The 25736-nt window shown below is 38.2% G+C and overlaps 4 protein-coding genes across 5 annotated transcripts in view; 1 reads left to right on the top strand and 3 right to left on the bottom strand.

The window, feature by feature from the left end:
* ALA2 (aminophospholipid ATPase 2) overlaps positions 1-4376 on the top strand; it is a 43349-nt gene extending 38973 nt beyond the window's left edge. Inside the window, exons 20-25 of the mRNA XM_039133460.3 lie at positions 1524-1641; positions 1836-2009; positions 2184-2235; positions 3028-3155; positions 3243-3393; positions 3481-4376. Of these exons, the coding sequence (XP_038989388.3) occupies positions 1524-1641; positions 1836-2009; positions 2184-2235; positions 3028-3155; positions 3243-3393; positions 3481-3810 (953 nt within the window). The 3' untranslated portion in view covers positions 3811-4376. The remainder of the gene's footprint in view (positions 1-1523; positions 1642-1835; positions 2010-2183; positions 2236-3027; positions 3156-3242; positions 3394-3480) is intronic.
* Positions 4377-5481: 1105 nt separating this feature from the next.
* LOC148703636 (chitin elicitor receptor kinase 1-like) lies at positions 5482-11799 on the bottom strand. The gene is made up of 9 exons (XM_088719434.1): positions 11661-11799; positions 10572-10759; positions 9018-9107; positions 8010-8103; positions 7750-7901; positions 7583-7674; positions 6528-6663; positions 6050-6148; positions 5482-5953 (listed from the first exon to the last, which is right to left on the bottom strand). The coding sequence occupies exons 1-9, from the start codon at positions 11683-11685 to the stop codon at positions 5789-5791; spliced, it is 1041 nt and encodes a 346-aa protein (XP_088575560.1). The 5' UTR covers positions 11686-11799; the 3' UTR covers positions 5482-5788.
* On the bottom strand, positions 11662-15721 carry LOC103712380 (chitin elicitor receptor kinase 1). Of its 2 annotated transcripts, none has more exons than XM_088719435.1 (3): positions 14918-15721; positions 12203-12242; positions 11662-11948 (listed from the first exon to the last, which is right to left on the bottom strand). In XM_088719435.1, the coding sequence occupies exons 1-3, from the start codon at positions 15591-15593 to the stop codon at positions 11858-11860; spliced, it is 807 nt and encodes a 268-aa protein (XP_088575561.1). In that variant the 5' UTR covers positions 15594-15721; the 3' UTR covers positions 11662-11857. The 2 variants fall into 2 exon arrangements, with proteins under 2 accessions (XP_088575561.1, XP_088575562.1); XM_088719436.2 differs by having other exon boundaries at positions 11662-12092; positions 14918-15720.
* Positions 15722-23493: 7772 nt separating this feature from the next.
* On the bottom strand, positions 23494-25387 carry LOC103712379 (chalcone synthase 1). The gene is made up of 2 exons (XM_008798885.6): positions 25092-25387; positions 23494-24677 (listed from the first exon to the last, which is right to left on the bottom strand). Exons 1-2 carry the CDS (start codon positions 25267-25269, stop codon positions 23677-23679), a joined length of 1179 nt encoding a protein of 392 aa, XP_008797107.1. The 5' UTR covers positions 25270-25387; the 3' UTR covers positions 23494-23676.
* Between the last annotated feature and the right edge of the window lie 349 nt (positions 25388-25736).

Here is a 25736-nt window from a genome sequence, read left to right as displayed (position 1 = left end):
AAATGTTTTCTGATACTGTAGAAATCAAGGTCTGACGAACCGGCCCGTACTGGCCGGTTCGGACCGGTCCGGCCTGTAACCGGTACGCTGGAGCAGTGGAAACCGGTACGAGCCGGTTCTGTGCTAGAGACAAAGAAGACGGAGAGAAGAAGAGAGAGCGCAGGGAAGAGAGGGAGGGAGGAGACATGTGGCCGCCATCGGAGAGCCGCGGAGGGGCGGCGGAGCTTGTGGGGGGGCGGGGGAACCCGTGGGGGCGCGGTGGAGGCGGAGGCCGCAGCCGCCTCCCCTGTTTCTTTCGAAAAATTTGGAGATTTTTAAGTGAAGTCGGTACCCGATTTGCCGACTTCACTTAAAATCTCCAAATTGAAAAGCCGAGGCCATGTCCTCGGCCTCCGCCCGCCCCCACGGGTTCCCTAGTAAGGTCAGGAACTAAGAACATATCAGAAACACTTTAATGTGATTCTTAGTAAGGTCAGGTTCGAGAATGAACTTAACCAGAATTTTTTTTTTGGATTTGTCTCTTTCCTGCTTTTATAAACAGAGCTTTACGTAACTAGTTACACGGAAACTGTTTAGGTTTAAATTCATAGATGATTTTTATTATAGTTCTGGTGTTTTAGGGAGAGAAAAGTTAGTCCCTTCCCCCTAGACAATGGAGGATGAGGTTTCTAAGAAGATAAATTTCATTGGTTTATAGCTTTTACTGGCCAATGAAACATAAAGATGATTAGAATTTATTAGAAGTTCTACAAATGGTTAGAATCTAGTAGATCAAGTCCTACAAATACAATTATAACCTAAGTGCCCCATGCACTCTGCTAAGTTAAATGTCTAAAGATCAATAGGCTTGGTGTTGTTCTTACCATGCATCTTGGTTCTGTTACTAAAATGGTCTTAGCATGACTTGAAGCTATTTTTCTTTTTTTCCATTGACAAGAAGCTATGGACTCCGTCGAACTATTGCTTTTGATCTTTGATTGTGGTTGAATGAGACAAGCAGCCTCATGCCAGAAAGCTCTTGTTAGGTAACTTATTGTGGTTGAATAAATCTATTTTTAGGTATACTTTTGAAAAGTTGATGAAACTTCGAGTTTATGGATATGTTTCAAAGAGTTTTGCAGAGTCAATGTGAAGCTAAATTTATGACACATTATCGTATAGAAGACCAAGTGCTTGTCATCACCTGACCAAGTGCTTGTCATCACCTCATCTTATCATGTTTTTTTCTATTTCATTAGTAAATAGTTTTGCTCCTTGTTTCATTCCTTCTACCAGTAGAATTTGAACTTTACTTCTCAATATGGAGCTCATAAGGTTTAAGTCTCTATATATCCAAGTGCATGAAACTTATGATATCTTTATTAGTTTCACTGAACTTTACTCTCAATAGATTGTTGCAAGTTTTCCTTTTCTTCTTTATTTTCTTTTTTTTTAAATTAAAAAAAACAAAGTTTCAATGTTCATTTGATATACAACATGAGATTGTTTCATTATTTATCTAATTATTTGGCATGATTTTGCAGAATTCAGGTTTCTTAAAAGGTTGATACTTGTTCATGGGCGTTATTCATACAACCGCACAGCATTTCTATCACAATATTCCTTTTACAAGTCACTAGTGATATGTTTTATACAAATACTGTGAGTCCAATGGCTTGTGAGCTTAATTTTTGTTCCCAAATTCTTACTACTTGAAAATGTGCTGCTTTCCTTTTAGTATTTTTATGTGCCATTTAATATCAGAACCTGTGTGATGATCAATCTTCTTCAGTACTCTTCTAATAGGTTACATATAGTCTTCCATGTTTCTAATGCTAATTTCCATTCCTTTGTAGTTTTTCTTTATTTTCAGGTGTATCCGGAACTAGTTTATTCAATTCCGTCAGCCTGATGGCTTATAATGTCTTCTACACAAGTATACCAGTTTTAACAAGTGTCCTTGATAAGGATCTCACTGAAAAAACAGTGATGCAACATCCACAGATTCTATTCTATTGTCAAGCTGGAAGGTAAGCATAGATCTTTCTGGTGCTTGCCAGCTGTCTGGATCACACTAGGCATAGAATGGACGATGGTTCCCCTTTTATTTCTGCTGAGATTGTTTGCATATAAGACTAGACTGCAAGTTGCATCAGTGAATAAACAGTTCCATCATTGGCTAACTTTGTTTGTCTTGAAACCAGGCTCTTGAACCCTAGTACTTTTGCTGGATGGTTTGGCCGGTCATTATATCATGTGAGTGTAGATCTTTTTGCATAATCCATGCATGATTAGTATGATTCTGCATCCTGAGTCCTGCTTTGTTGGAAACCGTGGAGATCGTAGTTCTTAATAAATGCCTTTATGTTGCTGCTTCCTAAGCTGAGGCAGAAAATATTACTGAATATAATTACAATAATATTTCTTTATATCCATGATTGGAATGAAGTGGGAATGAATGTAAGGAATTTTTTTTTCTTCATATAGACGGCATGTTCTTCCTGTTATCTTGTAACCTTTGTGGCACTATTAGGCTCTCTTTTATGAGCTCAAATCCTTCCTAAGAACTTTCATCTAGGGATTATTCAGTTTCTTCCCTCTAAAACTACTACATATTTATCTCCCTTTTGAGGGTGGTATTCTGAGCCTCTATTGCATCCTTTTTTTGTTATAGGTTTCTCATTTCTAAATTTCTTGAACATTTTTCTGATGCCTTGCTCTCTGCTATCCTTAATGTAAACACATGCACTTTCTTTATTATTTGACTTTCTGGTATGGTACATTGTATCCTATTTTGAATATTTATTGGAGGTATGATCTCAAAAGCTGATGTTATCAATATAGTTTAGGTTTTGAAGTGTTCGCTGTGCCAATTCATGGTTGACACATAAGTTCTTGGTATTATTTATGGCTACAAATAAGTATTTCAGGATCTGATAGCAGTACAGCAATAGCAAATAGCGTAGATAGCGCAAATAGCTGTCGTTCGTCTGTTCATTTTATCTCTAAGGACTGATTTCTGGGGATGCAATAATCTTATGATTGCAGGCTCTCGTCGTTTTCTTCATTAGCGTGCATGCATATGCTGGTGAGAAATGTGAGATGGAAGAGTTATCAATGGTTGCACTCTCTGGTTGTATCTGGTTGCAGGCTTTTGTTGTGACGCTGGAGATGAAGTATTCATGATTTTATTGCCATATGTAATAGTAGTTTTCACACATAAATTGTGTAGTATCTTACAACTTTGTCTTTCACTTGTGTAGTTCCTTCACAATTTTGCAACATCTTGCCATATGGGGAAATTTTGTAGCCTTCTATGTTATCAATTGCATTGTTAGTACCATACCATCAGCTGGGATGTATGCTATCATGTTCCGTCTTTGTAAACAGCCATCCTACTGGATAACCATGGTTGTGAGTATCTTCATATCCTCTTTTTTTATTGCCTTTTAAATACCGTTTAAGTTTTCCTAGCTTTTTGACAAATGCCTTTTATTTCAGCTCATTGTTGCAGTAGGGATGGGCCCAGTGCTAGCAATCAAGTACTTCCGGTATACATACAGATCGAGTGCAATCAATATACTTCAGCAGGCAGAGCGATCTCGTGGAATAATCTTGTCCATGGGAACTCTTGAGTCGCAGCTGAAGTCTGTAGAGAAGGATGTTGCTTCATTGTCCATAACACAGCCCAAAAATAGGAACCCTGTGTATGAGCCCTTGCTATCTGATTCTCCAACTGCTACCAGAAGATCCATAGGATCATCAACATTTGATTTCTTCCAGCCTTCCAGGCTGTCGGCATCTTACTCAAGAAATTGCAAGAATAATTGAGGCTTGGGCCAACACCGGTAAAGGTGCAGTTTTCCATTGTTGAGTGTGCTGAAAATACAGCCCCCATATTTGGGGTTGGAGATTATAGTGATCTTGGTCTTCACTTTCACGGCCGCCACGTTTACCTGTTGTATGACTCTTGGGAAATTCATTACATGATATTCAGATGCAAATTGAGGAATTGCAAATCCAGGGAGGTGTCGCATGTGATTCGATTTTTTGTATTTTTGGGTATTATGCTGTGCTTTTGCCCGCCGTGATACATTGTAAGACCCTGTCTTTGGTCTACCCTTCTGTTGCTATGCTTCCTCTGCGTTATCTGACAAGCAAGTGCAGTGCACTCAGTAAGGTCCTCCATAAAGAGGAGCTGTGATCTTGCAGGATGAAGATTTTGCTAAGGGTTTATGATAATCAGCAGGCAAGAGATTGGTCTTGTGTGATGGAAAAACTTGATGAGCAAGCTTGGATCTCTTTTGTATTGTTTTGATCTGGGATGATGGTGCTCCCGAAATGTATATCTATTGATTTTTCAGTTCCATTGGAAATCAAAGAGCTCAAAGTTTCAATGTCCTGTATTTTATGAGGAGTTGCATATCACCAGCGAACAAATATATTTATCAATCCACCATAGCTCCAAAATTTTGCTCTTAAGTGGGTTGTGTCGACCCAAATAATGAACAGAAAGGGCCTATATCATGGAAATATATTCTAGTGTCAATTGCACCATGGATTCGCCTTGGTGAACAAAGAGCTCATGCGTGTGAATGCATATGTTCAAACAAGGTCAGGCATTGGTTTGTTGGGTTGCATTGCAGAGCCGCCTGGATGCTTATTCGCATGTGTCAGTCACAACTTGAAAGGGTCGATCGACCAACCTAAGAAGGGCCTAGAAATAGACCTATCCATCCTCAAATATTATATGGGCTAGGGCATGCTTTATGGGGTCCAGATCCAGTTGCTCAAGATATGATTCCAATCGAAGCATAAAACCAACATAGCTTGATCAGGCAAGTGCGTGATTATGCTCAAATTAATCTCACCCTGATTTAAGGTCATTAAGTTGATCGACTAGGTTTGTTTTTGGCTCTATTTGATATGAAGCTCAAATTAAATATTGATCAAATGGTAGATAAATTAAGTTTGATTTTAAAATTCAGGCTTGAAAATAATATTAAACTAAGCTTCATCAGATCAGGGCTTCATCAAGCATAGTCTCTCACAATCCTATCTAACATAGAGAGGAGCTTGCTTCCTACTTCTGAAGTGAAAACAACATAATTTTGATGAGCAGTTTTCTCCGGGAAAGATCAAAGTCTCCTTTTTTAATTATAAGTGGGAATCATAACAATATGATCTAGTATTATGATTTATAATATGATAACGATTATGATTGTAATATTATATAGTAATTACTAAAGTGAGAATCATTTTTAGAGTATTTTTATTAGAATTATCGAAAAAAAAATATGATAATAACATTGTGGCTATAAGCCGACGCAGCATCCCGAGGCCTCCATTTCAAGGTGAATGCAGCCAACCCCCTATAAGCGGAGCTTGAAATCTTGTTGAGAATAAATAATTAGGCTATAAGCCCTAGTCTGGAATATTCTGTGGTCTTTGCAGCATTCTACCCTCATTCATCAAAACTTTTCATAAGAGCCTGCTTACTGATTATTGAGAATTTGGACACAGTATCTCTTGTTCATCAAATGTTTCAGAAGCACAGAGATAAATCATTTTTTCCGTAAATTCTCTTTTTTATGGAAAGTTTTATTGAATACATCCAACACCATGCAATTTCATGACATGGGATTATTTAAATAAAGATTGATACAATCAGTGGTTATCGTGAAACTAATACATTTGGTCAAACTGCTAGCGGCCAGATTTCCTCTAATAGGCTGTGGTGAATGCACCACTTACAAAGCTTGCAACCCTTCACAAACATGACATGCAGAGAAGGTAAGCATGAACTAACCTACCTTCCTGACATGAGATTGGCGAGAGCTGGGTTTCCATATAAGGCATCAATGTCCAAATCCTCGGTAGAGGATGATAGTATCATCAATGCAACCACAATGGATCGCATGCTTGGCCTCAGTTGAGGCTCCAGCTGGCTGCAGGCCTTAGCAAGCTGGGCCATCTGAAAAAAAGAAAACAAACAGAGAAAATAGTTATAGAAGGAAATGATTGCTAAGATTAATTTGGTTAAACATTTTACGGTGAGCTACGTATGCACCTTATAAACCGAGTCGATCGGGTAGTTGTCACCTAGCCTTGGATCAACCAGTTTTCGCAGATGCTCTCTCGGATCGGGTTCGCTAAGAGCATCCTCAAACTGTCGGATAAAAGATAGGATAAAGAGTTAATATACTAGTCATCGGTTGTAGCAGAAAAAAAAAAGGTTGACATACTAAGTTCCATTTAAAAATTTTATTTCTCGCGTGATGAACTAAAGTCCAGCATTCCATGTGCCATAAGGTTCAGTTTTGTCAGCAGAGATCCACTGTGAGGTAAGAAGGCAAAAAGATGGACTGTGCCATGACAAAAATCTGATCCTACAATCAGATAGATAGCTTTCAGCATTAGAAATGCCGATACTCCAACCAGTAATACTGGAGGAAGCCAAGTATTTTAGCTTTCATACAAGAGAGAAGCATCAAGCAGAAGAAAAGCTAGTAAAAATATTACAAGGAAACACGATTAGAGATACTGACCAGAGCAACTAAGCCCATAAATTCTGTTGCCGCTCCTGCCTTCACCACAGCTTCTTTGGCTGAAATAAGTTCATATAGGACAACACCAAATGCATATACATCCACTTTTGTAGAGACATCACCTAACTGAGCATACCTGCAAGAAAATTGCAAATTATATGTTCAAATTCCCAAAAAAAGGACATACAGTGCCAGAATATGGTTCTCAGTAAAGTTTCCTAATATAAGAAGTAATATACAAGTATTTGCTGATTACAGCTAGACAATGTAATGACAATTTCTGGCAAAAATTTACCAAACAGGGAGGATGGATGAAAACTTAAACATATGCAACTATCTTTAAACTGTAGTTTTCCACCCAAGACTCATTGGGATAGCTTACACCAATTGACCGGACAGTGGAATAAAGCTATATGGAACACCATGCATCCAGTAAGCAATATAAAGTCTAAAATATTCAAGATTTCATAGAGAACAGTGGAATGGATGAGAGGTAGCAAATAATACTATTAAAAGCGAGGAGAACAGCTCCACTATATTCATGCAAAAATCTTCTTATTGAAAAAGCAGTGAAATTTTGCTCTAGGAGCAGAAGAGTCATCTTGTCACCACCACCAACTTGGAAGTTACTGAGAACTATGCCGTCGCAGCATTATTTTGTTGCCACCCAAATCTGCCATAGTTTTGAGGATAAAGGAAAATAGACCAATTAACCCCAATTTAAGGAGGGAGGCCAAAGAAGAAGTGAAGAAATATGATGAGATATGTCTATTCCATTTCAGCAGGTTCCTTTTTATTAGATACTACTGATAATTCAGGACAAACTGAAGCAGCTGTCAAGTCCAAAAAAAGTCATTTTTAAAAGGGTTCCATAGTTTAAATAATCACATGGATTTGGTACCCACATTTTTCTAAGGTATGCAAGGTCCGTTCACCAACTTAAATATAAGGGATTAAGAATAATCAGGGGTATGGAAAAGCAAAAAGAACATTAGCACATACTGTGACACATAATAACAATTTGATTATTAAAAATGTCAGAATAAAATTCTCACTCTGGAGGCATGTAACCAAATGTTCCAACAGCACGAGTAGGATCTGGCAAAATTCCAAATTCAGAAAGTTTTGTTAACCCAAAATCTGCAACCTGCATGAAAAGCACACAAATATTATAAAATGCATGTGGATGTTCAGCCTTCCAGGTGACAAGAACAATGGCAACCTTTCCACGGAAATTCTTGTCTATCAAAATGTTTGCTGATTTGATATCACGATGTATATATTGTGGAACTGTATGCTCATGAATATACTCTAAACCCCTTGCCGAATCAAGAGCAATCTGAACTCTAGCAGACCATGGCAGTGGATTCCTGCCTGAAAGCGGATACATCAGTAGGAGCTGTTAAACTTAGTTTATAGATTAATAAGAAATAAATCGGTTTGCAGTTTGAGGATGCTAGAAATGTGCACCGGTGCATTTACCTGACCCACGCAAATGTTGGCTTAAATTGCCATTCTCAATATATTCATAAACAAGAAATAAAGAGTCCTTGATGCAATAGCCTAATAAACGCACCTGCATTTAAGCATAAGCGATAGAATTATAAAATATTTTTTAAAAAAATAAATGATATTACTACAATGAGGCCAAATATCAATTAGGCAACTGAATCACATGAAGAGGGGAAAAACAGATGTCAAATTAACAAAGAATTCGCCAGTATCTAAGCAATGAATGATATTACTACAATGAGGCCAAATATCAATAAGGCAACCGAATCACATGAAGAGGGGGAAAAAACAGACGTCAAATTAACATAGAATTGGCCAATTAGGGGAAGAGAAAATCCTCGTGTGTAAGTTCATTCGATGCACTGTATCAATATGCTTGACCACCAGAATGCAATTTTTTTTTTTTATTAACAAAGCAGAAGCAAATAAGAAACAAAATGAGTATTAAAGTACAAATTACAGCTACTTTTAAAGCTGAAACACCTGAATCCAAGGGAATTCACAATTTCATATGGATGCAAAAGCTGCTATGAGGTAATAATAGTTTCATCAACAGTCGCAAGCAGTCCAAAGTTCTTTGTATGAGAACTGAGAGAAAGAACTGTAGAAAAGCAAGCTAAGGGGGACAATGTGACTCCAAGTTGCATTAGAAATTAATATCACAATTAAAGATTTCTTTTACAATGAGTTTTAAAGAAGAGAGAGAGAGAGAGAGAGAAGGGGGGAGAGAGAGATGCCAGCATGCTAGCTTACTCTCGATATCTTAGAAGAGAGAGGAGAAGAGAATATTTTATTATTTTTTGTCAGTTAATAATCGTATCAGACTATCATATTTTTAATGAGTGGACAAAGAGAGAGCTAACAAATGAAACGAAAATGCATTTGGCCATGATCGTTAAATAGACATTTGCTGGTCTAGTTCATTCTCCCAAGAAAAGGATATATGTTACAGCATGCTAAAAAGAGTAGTCAACTTGCCAAATTGAAGTGATGAACATGGGTCAGAACGTTCAGTTCTGCAAAGAATTCTTTAGATGATTGCATATCCATCTTCTTGATTGCAGCTTTCTGCAAGAAATGAGTACAAAACAACTAAAGCATTATGTTCACAAAAAGAGAGAGAGAGAGAGAGAGAGAGATGAGAGATAAGGGAGCATTGAACTGAATAGTGAGGAACAGATTCACATTATATTGCACATGAAAAATACTAAAATCCACATGAACAGATAGAGAGTTCATAGGATCAATCATAAGCAAGTTGAGGTCAAGCAACAAAATGTATAACATTTAAATCTACCAGGCTCAAAGTAAAGAATTAAAATGAAATAAATTAAGGAAATAATATGTAACCTAGCATGCATGCACATGCAGTGTTAAGCTGGAATTGCACGTGAGAGCATTTAGCCTTGAATGCTTCCTAATGAAAATCAATGATGGCCCTCCCAAAATGAAAATCTAGACCAGATCATGATCTATGATGTAAAATATCCAGAAACCAACAAATTATCTATTTCTGTGCTCTCTTGCCTCTGTATCAAGGGGCACCAAAATACAAAATAAATGCTAGCAATAAGGCAAGCAAAAGTATATTATAGACTACATAAATTACAAATTTTAATATTGATCTAAATATTTTGAAACTTATACAGCTCAATATTTAGCTGTTTTGGATGCTTCTAAACTATATATCGAATCAAAACCTGGTATCATGCCATAAACTTGCCCATTTTCTATCCATTTGATGCATGGGTAAAAGGAATAAGAAATACATGACTTTGAATTCTAGCCAATATAGATGTAGTAGTTCATGATCAACAGTATAGGTTTTCTTTTTGAGCAGGCCATTATTGTTTTCGTCGCAAAGAGTTGCAGCCAAATGCTCTCAAGAACATTCCATTTTCTCTCTCTCTCTAAATGCGTATGTGCATGCATGTATGTATGATATTTTCAAAATATTCAGACCAACAAAATATCATGGCATAATCTTTTAATTAACATATTACAATGAAGGACAAGTATGACAATGAACTCATAGGTAACACAACCTTAACATTAGTAAGTCCACTGGCTATTGCCTTTAGCAGAATCTTAATATGTCCCAGAAAATGGTTCATGCTATCACCAAAGTATTGGCAATGATAATGTTGATCGTCAAGGTGTTAAAAATTCACTAAAGCAATATCTACAAAGATAAACAAATACCAAAATGCAGAATTTGTATCAGATGGTTGGTGGATATTGTTGATTAAGTGATGAAGACTTAAAATGAGAAGAATTGGCTAGAGCTTGACAAGAATAGAAAACCAAAATTCAAAGTTATATCTTGGAGCTACTTTTTATGCTCTTCGAAAAAATAATCAGTTTATAAAAGTTATCTGCTTTTCTTTGCAATTTCAACATCTTGTCGTATCCATTTCTTAGTTGAAGGAGAAGAAGATATCAAATCATGAAAGGGGGGAAAACTAATTGCACATGGACAAGGAAACAGCTTAAGTCCCTGCACATAAATATGAAAATGATGGTGCAACCAACCTCTCCTCTCAGCTCGGCATAGTAAACAGCACCAAAACCACCTTCACCAATTTTACTACTCATGCTGAAATCATTAGTAGCGCCAGCAAGCTCTTCATAAGAAAACTCTACTGATTTGTCCACGGCAAATCCTGGGAGCTGGGAACCACTGCCCTCTTGAGGTGTTACATCTGAGGCATCTGCACTACCTATATTGCATAAGGAACAAATCTTTAGTAGCCAACTTACAGAAGTTTCTCAGCAAAGGAGCCAGACATTTAGCAGGCACAGTCCAACAAACCATATGATCTATTGGCTCAAATTAATAGTAGCACTAGTAGTAGTAGTAGTAGTAATCATCGTCATCTAGATTTCTTGGAGCAAACTCTCTCAGAGACCAAAGATGCACGCTTATCACAAAATGAGCTAGTGAACCTCAAGTTCCATTTTGACTTCTTCACCACGTCTGAAAGTGCTTGAGATCAATCTGATCCCATACAAATAGTCAAAAAGAAATTGGCTAATTTAAAGACTCCATTATCCATGGATTAAAGAGTAGGCAATTAATTAGTCTATCAAATAAACTGGCAAAAAACTGCAAATATTGTATGATTACAGGAAAGCAGAAACTTTTAGTCAAATCTGTCAAGATTACTTCCATTGTTTGCCTTATGATACATCAGAAGCTCCATGGATGCCACTATTTCACATCAAGGCATATCAAACTATATAGGGCAGAGGGCTCAAGTGATGTATTACCTCTTCATTGAACATATTATGACAGCATTCGGACAAGAAAGATTAGAATGCATCCAAGGTCATACAAAAAAACTCATAAGCACAACACAATTTGCCACTTGTTGCCAAATTAAGCCCAAGTTCAATGATAGTCATCTCTCTAGTCAATACGAGTCATTGTTGGTCTATCAGCATAACAAGCATATCAGCCTACCAAGAATTATGCCAAGAAAGTACTGAAAATAAGACCTAACCTTCTTCCTAACATTAAATGCCCTTTTACAGGTCAAGTATATGCCTTGGGATCTAGATAAATAAGCAAACCAGAGTTGTTGTTTTAAAGCAACTAATATAAAAACTGGAGACATGCACCTGAGATTCTTAATGAGATAAGCATTCAGAACCTTGGATATTGCACAAAAGCATCAGATTCCAGTTCCACCTTGGAGATGAAAAGAAAAAACATGGGAAAAAGGTAATATCAGTTAGACAAACTACCATGTCCATGTAGAATGGCATTATGTTCATATGTTGATGGAAGCAATAAAGCTTTCTTCCCCTTCTTTCTCCTATACACCCCAAAATATGTACAAATGGAAAATACTAGAACAGCAACTAGTGCAGCAACAGAAATTCCGGCAATGGCTCCAGCTGACAGTCCTGGTTGAATTCAATGCCAAAAGTCATGAGTTCCACATCACAAGTTACAGAGCATCAACATAAGAATTTCTTCCTCTCAATCTTGTAATCAACAATGACATATATCATCAATACAAGCGATCAAGAAAGTCTTGATTACTTTTGCTGCAAAAAAAGGAAAAAGAGCATTGCATGCTGACATTAGGGAAAAGGAAAAATTAAGGATGAAATTTATAAAATTCAAGAACATTAAGAAACAGACAACATTTGTTTACCTTGATGGAGGGGGAAGGGGGCGATAGCTTCCACTTGGATCTGCAATAAGAGCACACAAAAATTTTAAGCAAACTGATTCCAATTTGTACCGATGAAAAAGGCTAACCTATAAAATTGAAACACAGCTCTGTTTCAAACTTGAGCCCTGAAAGGCAATGTCTAAGGGACTTTCCTAAGACAAAAGCATAAGTTAAAATAGAGAAAATGAATCTACTAAGAACTTCCAACAAAGCAAGAAAGAGTACAGAAAAACAACTATAGACCTCCAGATAAAATTTGCATGTAAAATCAGCATTAACCTTCTTTGTGCCAGGCATTATCCATTTGTAAGCTACCAGGAAGCACAATGTTTAAACCATTTGTTGTATGACAAACCTGCAAACTACTTGCAATAAATCAAATTCTTTTTCCCCTTGAACAAGATTCTCAGTGTCATTTAAAGGATCTTATCCAGACTTGTGGGACTGAATCCTTTAAATAGAATCACTATTTTTGATAGGAAAATCTGTAGGAATTGCACAGATATGTAGTTAATAATTGATTATAGAGATTTCATCCAGCAACTTAAAGACATCCATTTGGAGAATATGCCAAAAACAACGAAGAAGAGTAAAAGAAAAAAACCAAACAAGCTCAAGACCCTTGTCCCCCTCCACCATGGAAATACATTAATTGCTCCACCCATAAACTATTTTTTCTGGATTTGTTCTCCATAATGAACCCACCATTTTAAATTGTAATCCCTCTGATTCAGATAAAAAAGAAGTATCTCTGTCCAACATTAAAGAGTGCACAAGTTTTCATTAACATTCACATGTATTCCGCTTCCCATAATCTTCTATCATCAACTAAAACATACTTCTTGAAGAGAAAAGATCAAAATCTACATACCTAACATCATTGGTCATGGTTTCAAAAGACAACTGCTGTATGCATTATGCAGGCAGTCAAGGGGCTGCATAGTGCATATGCATTATGCAAGCGGTCAAGGGAACACAAAGCGCATATACATTATGCAGGCCAAATGCCAGTGCATATGCAATAAGTATTTTAAATATTTGAAATTAAATAAATGCATTGCATGCAATGATAACAGCAGTATTTTTACAAATAATAGCAATGTTAATAGCAATAACAGTTAGCATTTAGTGCTTACGGCTTCATACTTAATTCTTACTAAAAATAACTATAGCGCAATTGACATATGCATATTGCTAATATACACATATGAAGCCCACTTGAAACCCATATTCAACCCAACCACTAGCTTGAACTTGCCTTATTCGCATGAGCCTACATCAGAGTGATATAGACAGTCACACAATGCCAAAAGAGCTATATATGCTGACACAATAATAAGTGTCTTGTATTTACAGCTGCAGAATACTAATATCCAAAAGATGCTAAGTGAACCATCTTTTCAGCCCATACGGGGCCCGAACGCATATAGGAGCTGCATATAGGGTACGCAGTGGGGTGAAAGGACCACATACACATCTGTAGCCACACATGTAGTCTTATGCACCGTATTTTAGAACATTGACCTACCAGAGGATGCTGAATTTACAATTAACTTCAAGTGATTTCGATAGAATCAGAAAACCTGAATTTTCACAGCTTTATTTCACTTGCTTTGTTAAAGTTCCGTAATATCTACTCTGGTTACACAGTTATGGGTATCATCAGCAGAAACAACTAAGGAACTTGTTGCTGACTTGGATTTGCAATTCTAGGATATATAAGCATATGAGACAAGAGCAAACAGTAATGCAATTCTACATTTGCTAAGAAAAATTAATTTTTACAACTTGTAGCTTGGGGACCCTTCAATGATGTAATCCTGTTTTGAATAAAAAAGAACAAAACTTGTATATTGATCATTTTGTATTTCATAAGAAACTTGTTATACCAACTTTCATTCACTTTATCAAAAATTCAACTACTATGTAGTTCCTTGCGAGCATAACATAACAATAAGGTTAGATATCATGCGCATAGTGCAATTTAATTTTTCAGTTAAACTCTCTAACACACCATTGGTACACAAGGTGCTCCTAGTACCATATTCCTTGTATTTTTTTTTTTCACCCGTTACCCCATTTCCCCTCCTCTCATTTCAATCCAAGCTTCTCGCAACTAACACAGAGATATGTATGAATCATCCTAAATGTCTAACATATCTAATTGATTTGTACAGGTCCTATTGCTCCATATTATAGACCAATGGTGGATGACCATTTCAGAGTCCTTTTCTTTACATAAGACATCTAAATGTACCTCTTCCCCCTCCCTTCTAAGATCTTCCTACTGTTTGGTTAAATAGTACTGCTTCCAGCAACCGGCAAAGTGAGCTATCCCATGCCAAAACTCAGTAGCCACTCCATATATTTGTTTCTCCAAATGCCAAAGTTCAAATTCCTACACACCTCCCAGTATGCACACTTCTGAGATAGCCAACCAAGTGAAAGTACCCCTTATGAACTATATACATTGAAACTGATCAGGCAAATTAGCCAAACAATCCAATCTTTTATCAAAATTCCCCTTCCCCAAAAATGAAGCTAACAGCCAGGTACCCAATTACTTCAAGGATCATCTAAAACTAGTAGCACGAAGCAAAGAAATGTAAGAATTCTGATTGCAAAAAAAGTTCCAAAATCCAAAGATCTTATCTTTCCTGCACAAAAAGCATCAAAATTCAATAAAAACCTGACCTTTCGTTGGGATAAAGACAATCCCCTCTCCCGCACTAAAATTGACACCTTGATTATACTTCTGCAGCAGAACCTCCTGCTTCGAGAACCCCCACTCGGCCGCCACCGAGCTCAGATTCTCCCCAGGCCGAAGCGGGTACGTCACGAACAATCCATACTCCCTCGACACATCCGCATCCCCGCAGGAACAATTAACCACGACATTGATGTCAACATTGTCCGGAATCGTATTTGGGGAGTAGGAATTGAAGGCTTCGAGAGCGGCCTCGGTGGTGAGGTTGGAATAGTTGGTGGAGGCGATGGTGGTGTAGGTATCGCCGAAGCGGGTCTGGTAGGAGAAGTTATGGCCGTGGAAGGCGCCGTCTGCGAGGCATTCGCAGGTGAAGGAGACGTTGATGCGGGAGTCGTCTGGGATGAAGTCCGTGTTGTTGATGCTGGGGTTGTAGTCGCGCATGTCGGTAAGGTTATCGTCGAAGAGGGAGGAGATGTTCTCGATGTCCATCTGCGACCCCTTGGGGATGTAGTAGGAGCCGATGGCGAGGTCGCATGACCGGCACGAGGACTCCGATGGGAGAGGGAACGAAGCTAGGAGGACGAGGAGGAGGAGGAGGACGAAGAGAATCGAGGAAATTGATCGAAATCCTAGCTCGAGCTCAGGGTTTCTCGATATGGCCATCTTCGCCAGCGAAGAAGAAACCCTAACCCTAGACTTCTCCAGTTCTTCTTGGAGTTATGGCGAGAGAGAGGGGAGAGACCGGAGGAAGTCGCGACGGCGCCCGCGACCGTTGACGACGACCCGGGGATTTATTTTTCTTTTAAAATGGTGTGAGGCTGGGATGGCTTGGGATACGGAGGATGGAGGGTTTGGATGGAAGCTTTTTATGCGGCCGAGGGAAACACGGTATCTTGCTTGGCGCCTTTTGTGACCGTTAGGTTGGGGATGAGATAAAATGGTGTAAACACACAGCTTCTCTAGCTCGCAAATGGTAGTGTGGTTCAAAGGGTGGCGTGGGTCAGTGGATGGTGTGACTGAAAGAGTTGGTTTTGTGATCAGAGACCATTTTGATAGGATGATAGCAGCAAGAGGACGGCGCATGCCAGGGCTTACAGTAGTCGGGGTTGAGCTGCAGGCAGCCTGGGAGGATATATCCTATACGAGGTTGGTACTTGGTGCCGAGCGGATGTACCTCAGAGGAGACTTCTCTATAGTGATCGATTGGATCCGGAGGGCGGATAGGTTTAGTGATAGTCATCCCTTTATCCGGGAGACTCGTAGGATGGCTCAGATGATGGGCGGCTTTCAGGCAGCACACACATTTAGGGAGGCAATAGGGCAGCAGACTGGGTTGTCTCATTTGTCGCCCGACACTCCGGAAATTTTCTTTGGACGTCTGCTTTAGATGTTCCTTCTCCTTTGTATTTCTTACTTTCCCATGATTTGGCAGGATGTGAGTTATATGACATGAGTAGCCGTTTATATATATATATATATATATATATATATATATATATATATATATATATATATAAAGGGTGGCGTTGGGAGTTTATGGACTGAATGTACCACCAGATGTGCGACTGCTTAGTTGGGAAACCTCCCTAGAGAAATAATTATAACGAGTTGGTGAATTGTAGCCAAATATACAATTTGTTTAGTTATAAACCGTAATTATTTATCGTTAATTAATTTATCATTTCGTGATAAGGTATACGGTTTTTTTTTTCTTGTTTGGGATACAAGATAAGCTATGCTTCTAATAAATTTTATCGACAGGCAGGGCGCTTTGCAATTTCACATAAGTTGTATGTGGGAAATGGAAGAGATGATCGGACAGTTGCACTTCCATCAAAACAAAACAAAGGTAGAGCTTTGGTTATTTGAGTACTTTGAGAGACAAAAAAGAGAGTTGTTATTAGATTTTTATTTTCGAAATAACCCCTTATTTTTCTTATCCATTAAAGATAGTTATTTTTTTGAAGTTTTGATCATTTAGTTTTACTAACAAAGAGACACTTTGTTTCCTTTTCTTATGCCTTAGGTAAAATTTTGACCGACTACGTTCTTTTATGAAGAGTCATTTCTTTTTATATTACAATGTATTTTGATATTTTGGATAATGTTCTTCATGTTTACAAGCATGCTTTTCTTTCTTACAACCATACTTTCTTCCTTCCTCTTACAAATTAGCAAGTGTATGGGTATTGGTGTTCTATACTATTAGAGTGCAGCCTAAATGAAAAGAAGTATGGGCTTTGTATTTTGGGGGCAATCATTTTCGCAAAACCATTTGCATAGTGGAGGAATAAATGTCTTCAAAAAAGTGCCTTAAGTGATATGAATAGCGTAAATTATTTCTATTTTTGCAGGTTTTTCTCGAATTTGGTACGTGAAGTACCTAATAGTTTAAAGATAATTATTTTTCTCTACAATAGCTTCCTCTATAACAATCAAAGTTCGTACGCATGAAGTTGAAGTTCTGGATCAATTTAATGGGTACAATTTCAAGAGATGGCTTCTCAAAATCCATTTCTTTCCTATCTTGTAAAAGGTGCTATAAGTGCTTTAAATACCATGTCAAAAAAGTTGGTTAGAAGATGGTTCTTACATGCCAAAGCAGCTCAAATTGTTGGAGGATGACTATATTTATAGAAGCATGATTTTGGGTGCTACATCTAACAAACTTTTTGACATTTATTGGCATCATAAAACTGCCCTAGAATTATGGAATGCACTTCAAGCAATATACTTGACCGAGGATGTGGGAAATAGAACGTATTTCATTAACAAGTATATTGAGTTCATGATGGTCGATAAAAAACCTATTATGGAGCAAGTTTAAGAAATAATCCGTATAGAATAAGACGTCGCCATAATTGGAGAACTAATGGTCGAGAATTTTCAAATGTCCACCATTATTAGCAAATTACCTCCAAATTGGAAATACTACCAAAAAATGTTGAAGCATAAAAGTCATCTTCAAACTTGGAAAGAATTACTTAAACATATTCAAATAGAGGAAAAGACACATGCTTGAGATAATTGGAGGCAATACAAAATCAAATCAGTCGTTCTAATTTTGGCACCAACGATGTGAATTTAGTAGTCACAATTTAACCCAATAGTTCTAAAATAACTTACAAGGGTAAGAAAAAGGCACGATAAAAAAAGAAACAATTTTTCAAGAGAGATAATAATTTCAAGAAGAGAAAACAAAAGAAGAAGGTTCTTTGTTTTATTTGTGAAAAGATTGGTCATGTGGCTAAAAAGTGCAGGTATCTCAAAAGCCAAAAAAAAATTATATGAAGCCAATAATGTGGAAGAAAATCAACTTAGCAATGATTTCAAAATCCTTCGTGTTTAATGTAGATGGTGCACAGTGGGTTGATTCCATATCAACTTGCCATGTGACTTGTTGTAGGAGTGTATTCAAATCCTACAAAGTTATTGAAAATGATGATAAAACTTTATATTGAAATTCAACTACAAGTTTAATTGTTGGATATGGTATAGTTGATCTTCAACTTTCATCGGAGATGACTCTCACTCTAAAAAATGTGCATCATATTCCTGAAATTTGAAAGAGCCTTGTTTCTATATTCTTGTTAAGTCATCATGGTTTTCATATTATTTTTGAATCCAATAAAATAATCCTATTTGAAAATGGAGAATTTATTGGAAAAGGATATTCTAAGGATACGATGTATCTCTTAAGAACTATCGATAATAATAATTTCACTTCTTCTTATATGTGTGATTTGTATGATATTTAGTACGATAAATTAGAAAAATAGTAAGAAAGGGTAAAGTTATATTAGAATATCTATAGATTGATGAGATGCAAGCTGACCCTCTTACTAAAGCTATATAAGGAGTGAAGATATAGAAACCTCAAGAGCAATGAGATTATTACCAATAAGTAAAATTTCAATGGTTGTCATCTACTCTTACTAGTGATATCAGTTAAATATCTTAAGCCAAAAGTTCAAAAAAAATTAAACATAGTTTTATCCAATTGGATTTGTAACGTGGTTACATTTCCTAGGTAAATTAAATATTTGAAAATTGAGAATTTAGAACAAATTCCATTTCAATGAGGTAATATAATTTTTCTTTCATATGAATTGGTGGGATAGATTTTAAGTCTTTAACAAGCTTATAAACATATGTGTTGTAATGAACAAAAGTACTTATCAAGTGTGGAAGTCGGGGTCGCTTTCTATGGGCTTAACTGTAAAGTTTTAGAAGTAATTATGAATACAAGATAAAGTGCATCACCTTTAAAAGTGTAGTCTTTTAAACACCAATACTCAAGTATGTTGTAAATATAATTTTTCAGACAATCTATTAGCAAGATTAAGATTTAATCTTTTTGTTCATCGAGCCTAATAAGATATATTCAAACTATAGGTTAACGGTTCTCTACCTATCATATAGCATTATAGAAACACATATAAATTTATTAATTTGAATATATTATTTATTTTGTAAATAGCAAAATCTTGTTAGAATTTTATTTTGAAAATAACTCTTTATTCTTCTTATCCATTAGAAGTATTTGTGTTTTTGAATATTTGACCATTTGGTTTCCCTAATGAAGAGATGTTTCAGTTTCTCTTCTTATCTGTTAGGAGGAAGTTTGAAATTCTGGTTGGCAACGACGTTTCTTTTATGAAGAATCACTTCTTTTCAATTTTAAATTAGCAAGTATAGCAATATTAGTGTTTTATACTTTCGACATGCAATCTCAAGTACAGAAAGTGTGGACTTTGTATATTGAAAATAATAATTTCATGTGGTTGTCCACCAAAGCTAAATCATTGTACCAATCAGTGCGACCAATGAATCATTAATGGCATGAATCATTGGAGAGTTGAGCTCATATGCGAACTGAAAGAGGGGAGAGCATTGATTATTTAATGAGTTACTTGGGAAATAATTAAGAAAGCGGAGTTGTCATAATATTAAAAAAAAAAAGAAAAAATGCTTTATTTTATATACATGAAAAGTTCAAGGTCAACAACTTAGAAAACCTCGTAAAATTACTACAAGAAATATAGTGAAAATCTTGAGATCTTTATGCGGAGATTGACCCCGAGACGAGGTGTGACCGGAATATCACCTTGATACAATAACATGAGAAAAAATATGAAACTTTTTTTTAGAAAAATAGTGAGGATCAATTTATTTAGGATAACCCACAGCCTCTGCAGAGACAAGAAAGCGAGTTGTCACGATGTGAAGAAGCCAAACATATGAACTTCCTGCACCATCATCAGTACCAATTAATGCATGATGGGACTTCACTTGGTTTTTGTCCTTCTTCCCTTTTGCTTTTTTTTCTTTTCTTTTAACCATCACTTCACATCCAAGCTTAGCATCATTGTGCGGCTGATTAGAATGACACAAATCACTGGTGGGTTACAATGCAGCTATTCTAATCCATTGACATGGGCCACAAACTTGGAGCAGAACTTCAGGAGAGAACGTGGACACCTTGACAAGCAAGACTTTGTGTGGCTCCGAGAAGAGCTTTCCTTAGTTCATAGTTGCAGTGAACCCCCACTACAAATGCCCAAGTTTTGCTAGTTTATGCATACTTGACATGCTCCACCAGATCCATGCCTCATTGGACATGAACACATGTTACATCGCACTAACCTATGCCCAAAAACACATCCATCAGACCTGACCCAGCCAAACTGGCTAAGCTATCAAAGCATGCATACATATAAATAAATATAAATGTATGGAAAGCAAACAATATATATAAATGGTCATATTAAATTGGTGTAATTAATAATACAATACTCAAAACAGGAACACAAAATTCAAGGTTCCCTAGTTCCAATGTCTCCACACAAGTTAACCCGACTTCAAGCAGTGCTTGAGCCTAGGCTCATACATATGTTTAAATTGAATCATTTGCGAGATTAGTAATGTTTTTGAAACTTCGACAAGGGATAGACAAAAAGGTGACAGGGCATGTGTTCTTTTGCATGGTCAAGAAAACATTGCATGGAACAACCAAAGACAATACCTGAGATGGCCTAAACTTCGGTGCGTATGTTTAAACTAGGTCTTATCATGGATCAAGTTGGGGCATAAGAAAAATTTTTAAATAGGTTTCTGAAGCCCGACTAAATTAAAATACGTATGGTTCATGGTCTGCTGCAGTTTAAACCCTCGCACTCAGTAGAATTTAAGCTCGACGGGTCAAACACGCTGCTGTCCGTTGACTGCTGACCGTAGCCATCCCCGGTTCTTTGCCGCTCGAGGATAAGAAATAATTAAGAATGAACCCCACGTTGCCTCGGGAATCGTGCACGGCATCGTATTCCATGCATTCACGTGCAGGATGAGGAACACGTAACTGCATCTCGAACGAGGATTTTTCCATCCAAACCCATCAGAAGTCCGGCATGTGCCCTTTAAAAAGTGTGTGAGCTTCTATGTGTAGTGAGCTTCTCGTGTAGAGCCGTCGGAGCTTTCTTTCGCTGCAACTCGCTTCATGTATATATATATATATATATATATATATATATATATATATATATATATATATATATATATATATATATATATATATATATTCTTAGGGCTTCAAGATATCGTAAGTCCAGCCACGATGACCGGATGCCAACCGCGGAGGAAACAAAGAAGAGGATCCTTTAATTTCTCGAAGCACTTTTGTTTCATGGGGTTGGTACGAGTTCGTGTGGTGCCTGTGGTGGTTACCTGTACGATTTCTTGCATTGACGTGGTTATCGATCAATCACAAGCATGAAAATTTATTACCAATTACAAGGTCGGTCTCCATGTGGTTGCTAATTATAAATCACTGATAGCATCAGAACATCAGATATGACATTTCTTGTACGTGTGGGGTATTTGAGTTATGAGAAAATTCAATACTTGACTAAGCTAGAAGATCAAACGTAAATATATCTTTAAGTAGCCCAACCAACCAATATATATAGGTGGCATAAGGTTTTTATTCGATACTTGCAACGTAGAAAGGCATCTAAAGACCGATTTTGTGAAATTAAGCACCTTTGGAGGATGGTTTCTCAATCCTCTTGATCGCTTGAAGGAAAATTAATGGCCAATATTGGATATAAAGTCCGGTGCAAAATCCGATTGTTAGTTGTCTAGATTTTCCAAAAAGAAAGATTCCATTATGGCATGTGATAGACATGTTAACTATGGTATGATTTCAAATACTGATTTTTGTCGAGACAACTTGTTTTGTTGATTGATTCACATAACATTGGCTAGTAAATATTGATAATTGTCATTGCAAATCCCCCTTTTATTAGACTTCCTAGATGTCTATATTGTAATAATAAATCAAATAAGCATAAAATATCTGCATATCAGAATAGCCTCAATTTGAATGCATACATATGAAGCCATTACTCATACATCATGTACTCAATCGGTGGTGGATACATATGAAGCCATTGCTCATAAAAAGTTTAGTATTTTTTTTCTTAATTTACTCCATATAATTTTCTTATTCAATTCAAAAATGGATATCTAAGAAGTGACCATAAAAATATATTAAGTTTATTTACTAGATTTTCCAACTAATTACCTAATTTGAGGAGGCTGTTAAATTTTCTGACTTAATCACTGAATGCATAGAGACTTCTTTTCAATCTATATCTCACCGTGACACTTCACAAAAATGGCCGACACTAGAAAGGCCCCCTTTATAGAGCTTAAATATAGAAGCCAATCAAGAGAACGAGGACTTGTGAAGGTTGTCAAATGCAAACCGGCGATAACCATAATAAATAATGTAATAATGAATCTAGTATAATACAATTTTTAGGTACTGCTCCATTCTGTGTGACAAGCATCAGTCCTTCCGATAGTCAGGGATTAGTGTGGATGGCAACATACGTAGCCAATCACACTAGATCTACTTTATGAATAGTTGTAATAGATATTCTTTCTACATTGTCAGTTATTTTATTTTTTGATTCCCATAAATATATTCATTCTAGACTGGTTTAATAAATCCAATTTACCAAAAAAATAATTGGAGATTAATATGGCATACAAGGGGCTTGTGGGTGACAGATGGTCCCTATGTACATCACATGAATCCCTACTTCCAAAAGGTTGGTTCCTAAAATAGAATAGTGCTAGAAAATATTGCTCTTTTTTCTCAAAAAAAAATATAAATTTGAAAGTCCACACTTGCCAATTACTTTCCATCTAGGTGGAATTGGGAGCATAATGAGGGTGCAATCTGTTTTCACTTTTCAATTTGGTTTTATGGTTTCACATTTCAATCTAGTTGTCATAATTTCGGAGGTTTTCAGACGAGCAAGTGGTGCACCATTGCACCTATAAAAGAAACAAGTGGCGCTCTCCTTCACCTAAAAGAAACACGTCACAATAAAGAGGCCCTACCCACCTTCCTTTTTTCTCTCGTTCGTTCCTTGTTTTTATTTTCCTCCAGTACTCTTCCACCGCTTTCGACCCTTGACGTCTACATGACCATGACATACAACAAATATCTAAGATTTGTAGTAACTGCATGCGAGCATACACTTATTCCAAGCGATGAAAAACGCAAATCCATATAACGATCGATCACAATATATATTGAGCCCTCTCGATCTTTAGCATAGTCCAGAAGAAATCTTAACCTGTCCCTAACAACATCCAGTAGCAAGCAGTACAGTGAGAGAAAGAGAGAGAGAGAGAGAGACCAAATTAAGCGATACAAGCGAGTCCATCCATGGCATCAACGAGCTGAAACGGGGAGGCTGTGCAGGACAACAGTCTCCACCGTGAGCCCCGGCCCGAAGCCGAAGAGCACCCCCCACTCCAAGCCCTCGCCGGTCGTCGCCTTCCCGTCCTCCGCCGACCTCCTCCTCATCTCATCCAGTATAAACAGCACGCAGGCGCTCGACATGTTACCGTACTCGCTTAGAACATGCCTCGTCGCCCTCATCTTCTCCTTTTCCAATCCCAACTTGGCCTCCACTTGGTCCAGAATCGCCGGCCCGCCGGGATGCGCTATCCAGAATATCGAATTCCAGTCGCTTATCCCTAGTGGAGCAAATGCCTCCGCCAGGCTCTTCTCGACGTTCTTGGATATCAGGCCTGGCACGTCCTTGAGCAGATGGAAGGTTAGCCCGACTTCCCTCAGGTGGCCGTCGATGGCGCCCTCGGAGTCCGGGAGGATGGTCTGGCTGGCCGAGACAAGCTGGAACAGCGGGCGTTCGATGGCGGGGTCGGGGTCGGCACCGATGATGATGGCGGCGGCGCCGTCCCCGAAGAGCGCCTGGCCGACGAGGCTGTCGAGGTGGGACTCCGAGGGACCACGGAAGGTGACGGCGGTGATCTCGGAGCAGACGACGAGGACCCGAGCGCCGCGGTTGTTCTCGGCGAGGTCCTTGGCGAGGCGGAGGACGGTGCCGCCGGCGAAGCAGCCCTGCTGGTACATCATGAGGCGGTTGACGGAGGGGCGGAGGCCGAGGAGCTTGGTGAGCTGGTAGTCGGCGCCGGGCATGTCTACGCCGCTGGTGGTGCAGAAGACGAGGTGGGTGATCCTGGATTTTGGCTGGCCCCATTCTTTGATGGCCTTGACGGCGGCTTCCTTTCCGAGCTTCGGGACCTCGACGACCACCATGTCCTGCCTCGCGTCGAGGGAGGGCGCCATGTAGGCGCACACGTTGGGGTTCTCCTTCAGGATCTCTTCGTTTAGGTGCATGTAGCGTTTGCGGATCATGGACTTGTCGCCTGTTTCCAAAGCAAGATGGTGAATGTGAAACTAAGTAATACCCCATCCTAAAATTTCTTATGTACATATGTATATATATCTGGATCTCATGTGCTCTATTCTTAGAGTAGGACAAAGACATGTTCTAATTCTCTCACAAGAGAGAAAATTAAATTGAACAAGGGAAAGAGAAAGAGATCACTACCTACCAAGTTTACTACAGTGACACAGATATCTCCCATTTCTTTCTCCCTTTTTTTCACACACACACACACACACACACAGAGAGAGAGAGAGAGTTCAAAGCAATACAACTCTTGAACGCATTTAGCTTGTTAACATAATGATGTCTTCAGTACAGTAGAAAGAACAGCAAGTACTAGAGAATAAGTTAGAAAGGGAATCAAACAAGTACATGGTGATGAAAGACTCACACATTCTCTTGAACTTCTCCTTGAGGTCGGTGAGATGCTCGCTCTTGGTGATGCGGAAGTAGTAGTCGGGGTAGTCGGCCTGGTACACGACATTAGCCGGCGTGGCGGTGCCGATTGCCAGAATGGTTGCTGGGCCCTCGGCCCTCTGCGAGCTCCGGATCTCCTCCACCTTGGCCATGCCTCAACTCGATTCGATAACTTGGGGGTGGTGGTCGAGTTCGAAGTAGTTATGTAGTTTGGCTATGGAGGTCGGAGAAGGAGGACAGGTGAGCGAGCTCCATCGTTGAGGTCGAACGGGATGGGTATTTATGATCGAGGTTAGGTCGGATGGACGGGTCGATGGGATACCACGTGGGAAGGAAGCCGTTTGGCACATAGATCGGTAGACCGCACGCCACGTGGCCTACTACCAGTCCGGTCCCTCGTGGGTTAGTTGGGGGTAGGTGTCATCCGACGGCAAGCACACGGATTTTTTTTTTCTTTTTTTGTTGTTGTTGTTTTTTGTTTTTATATAGGTGAAACAATTCAAAAAAAAAAAAAAAACTCTTTCGAATGATGCGCAGTAAAAAATACAACCTAGTCGATAATTTTATTTGCTTTTTGGAAGACGCAAGCAATTGATCATTGGATAATTGAATGAATAAA

The sequence above is a fragment of the Phoenix dactylifera genome, chromosome 4, assembly GCF_051530095.1.
Source record: "Phoenix dactylifera cultivar Ajwa chromosome 4, Ajwa_hap1_PhDact_Kaust_v1.1, whole genome shotgun sequence".
NCBI lineage: Eukaryota > Viridiplantae > Streptophyta > Magnoliopsida > Arecales > Arecaceae > Phoenix > Phoenix dactylifera.
Note: the sequence above shows the minus strand (reverse complement) of the source record. Positions and strands in the feature narration are given on the sequence as shown.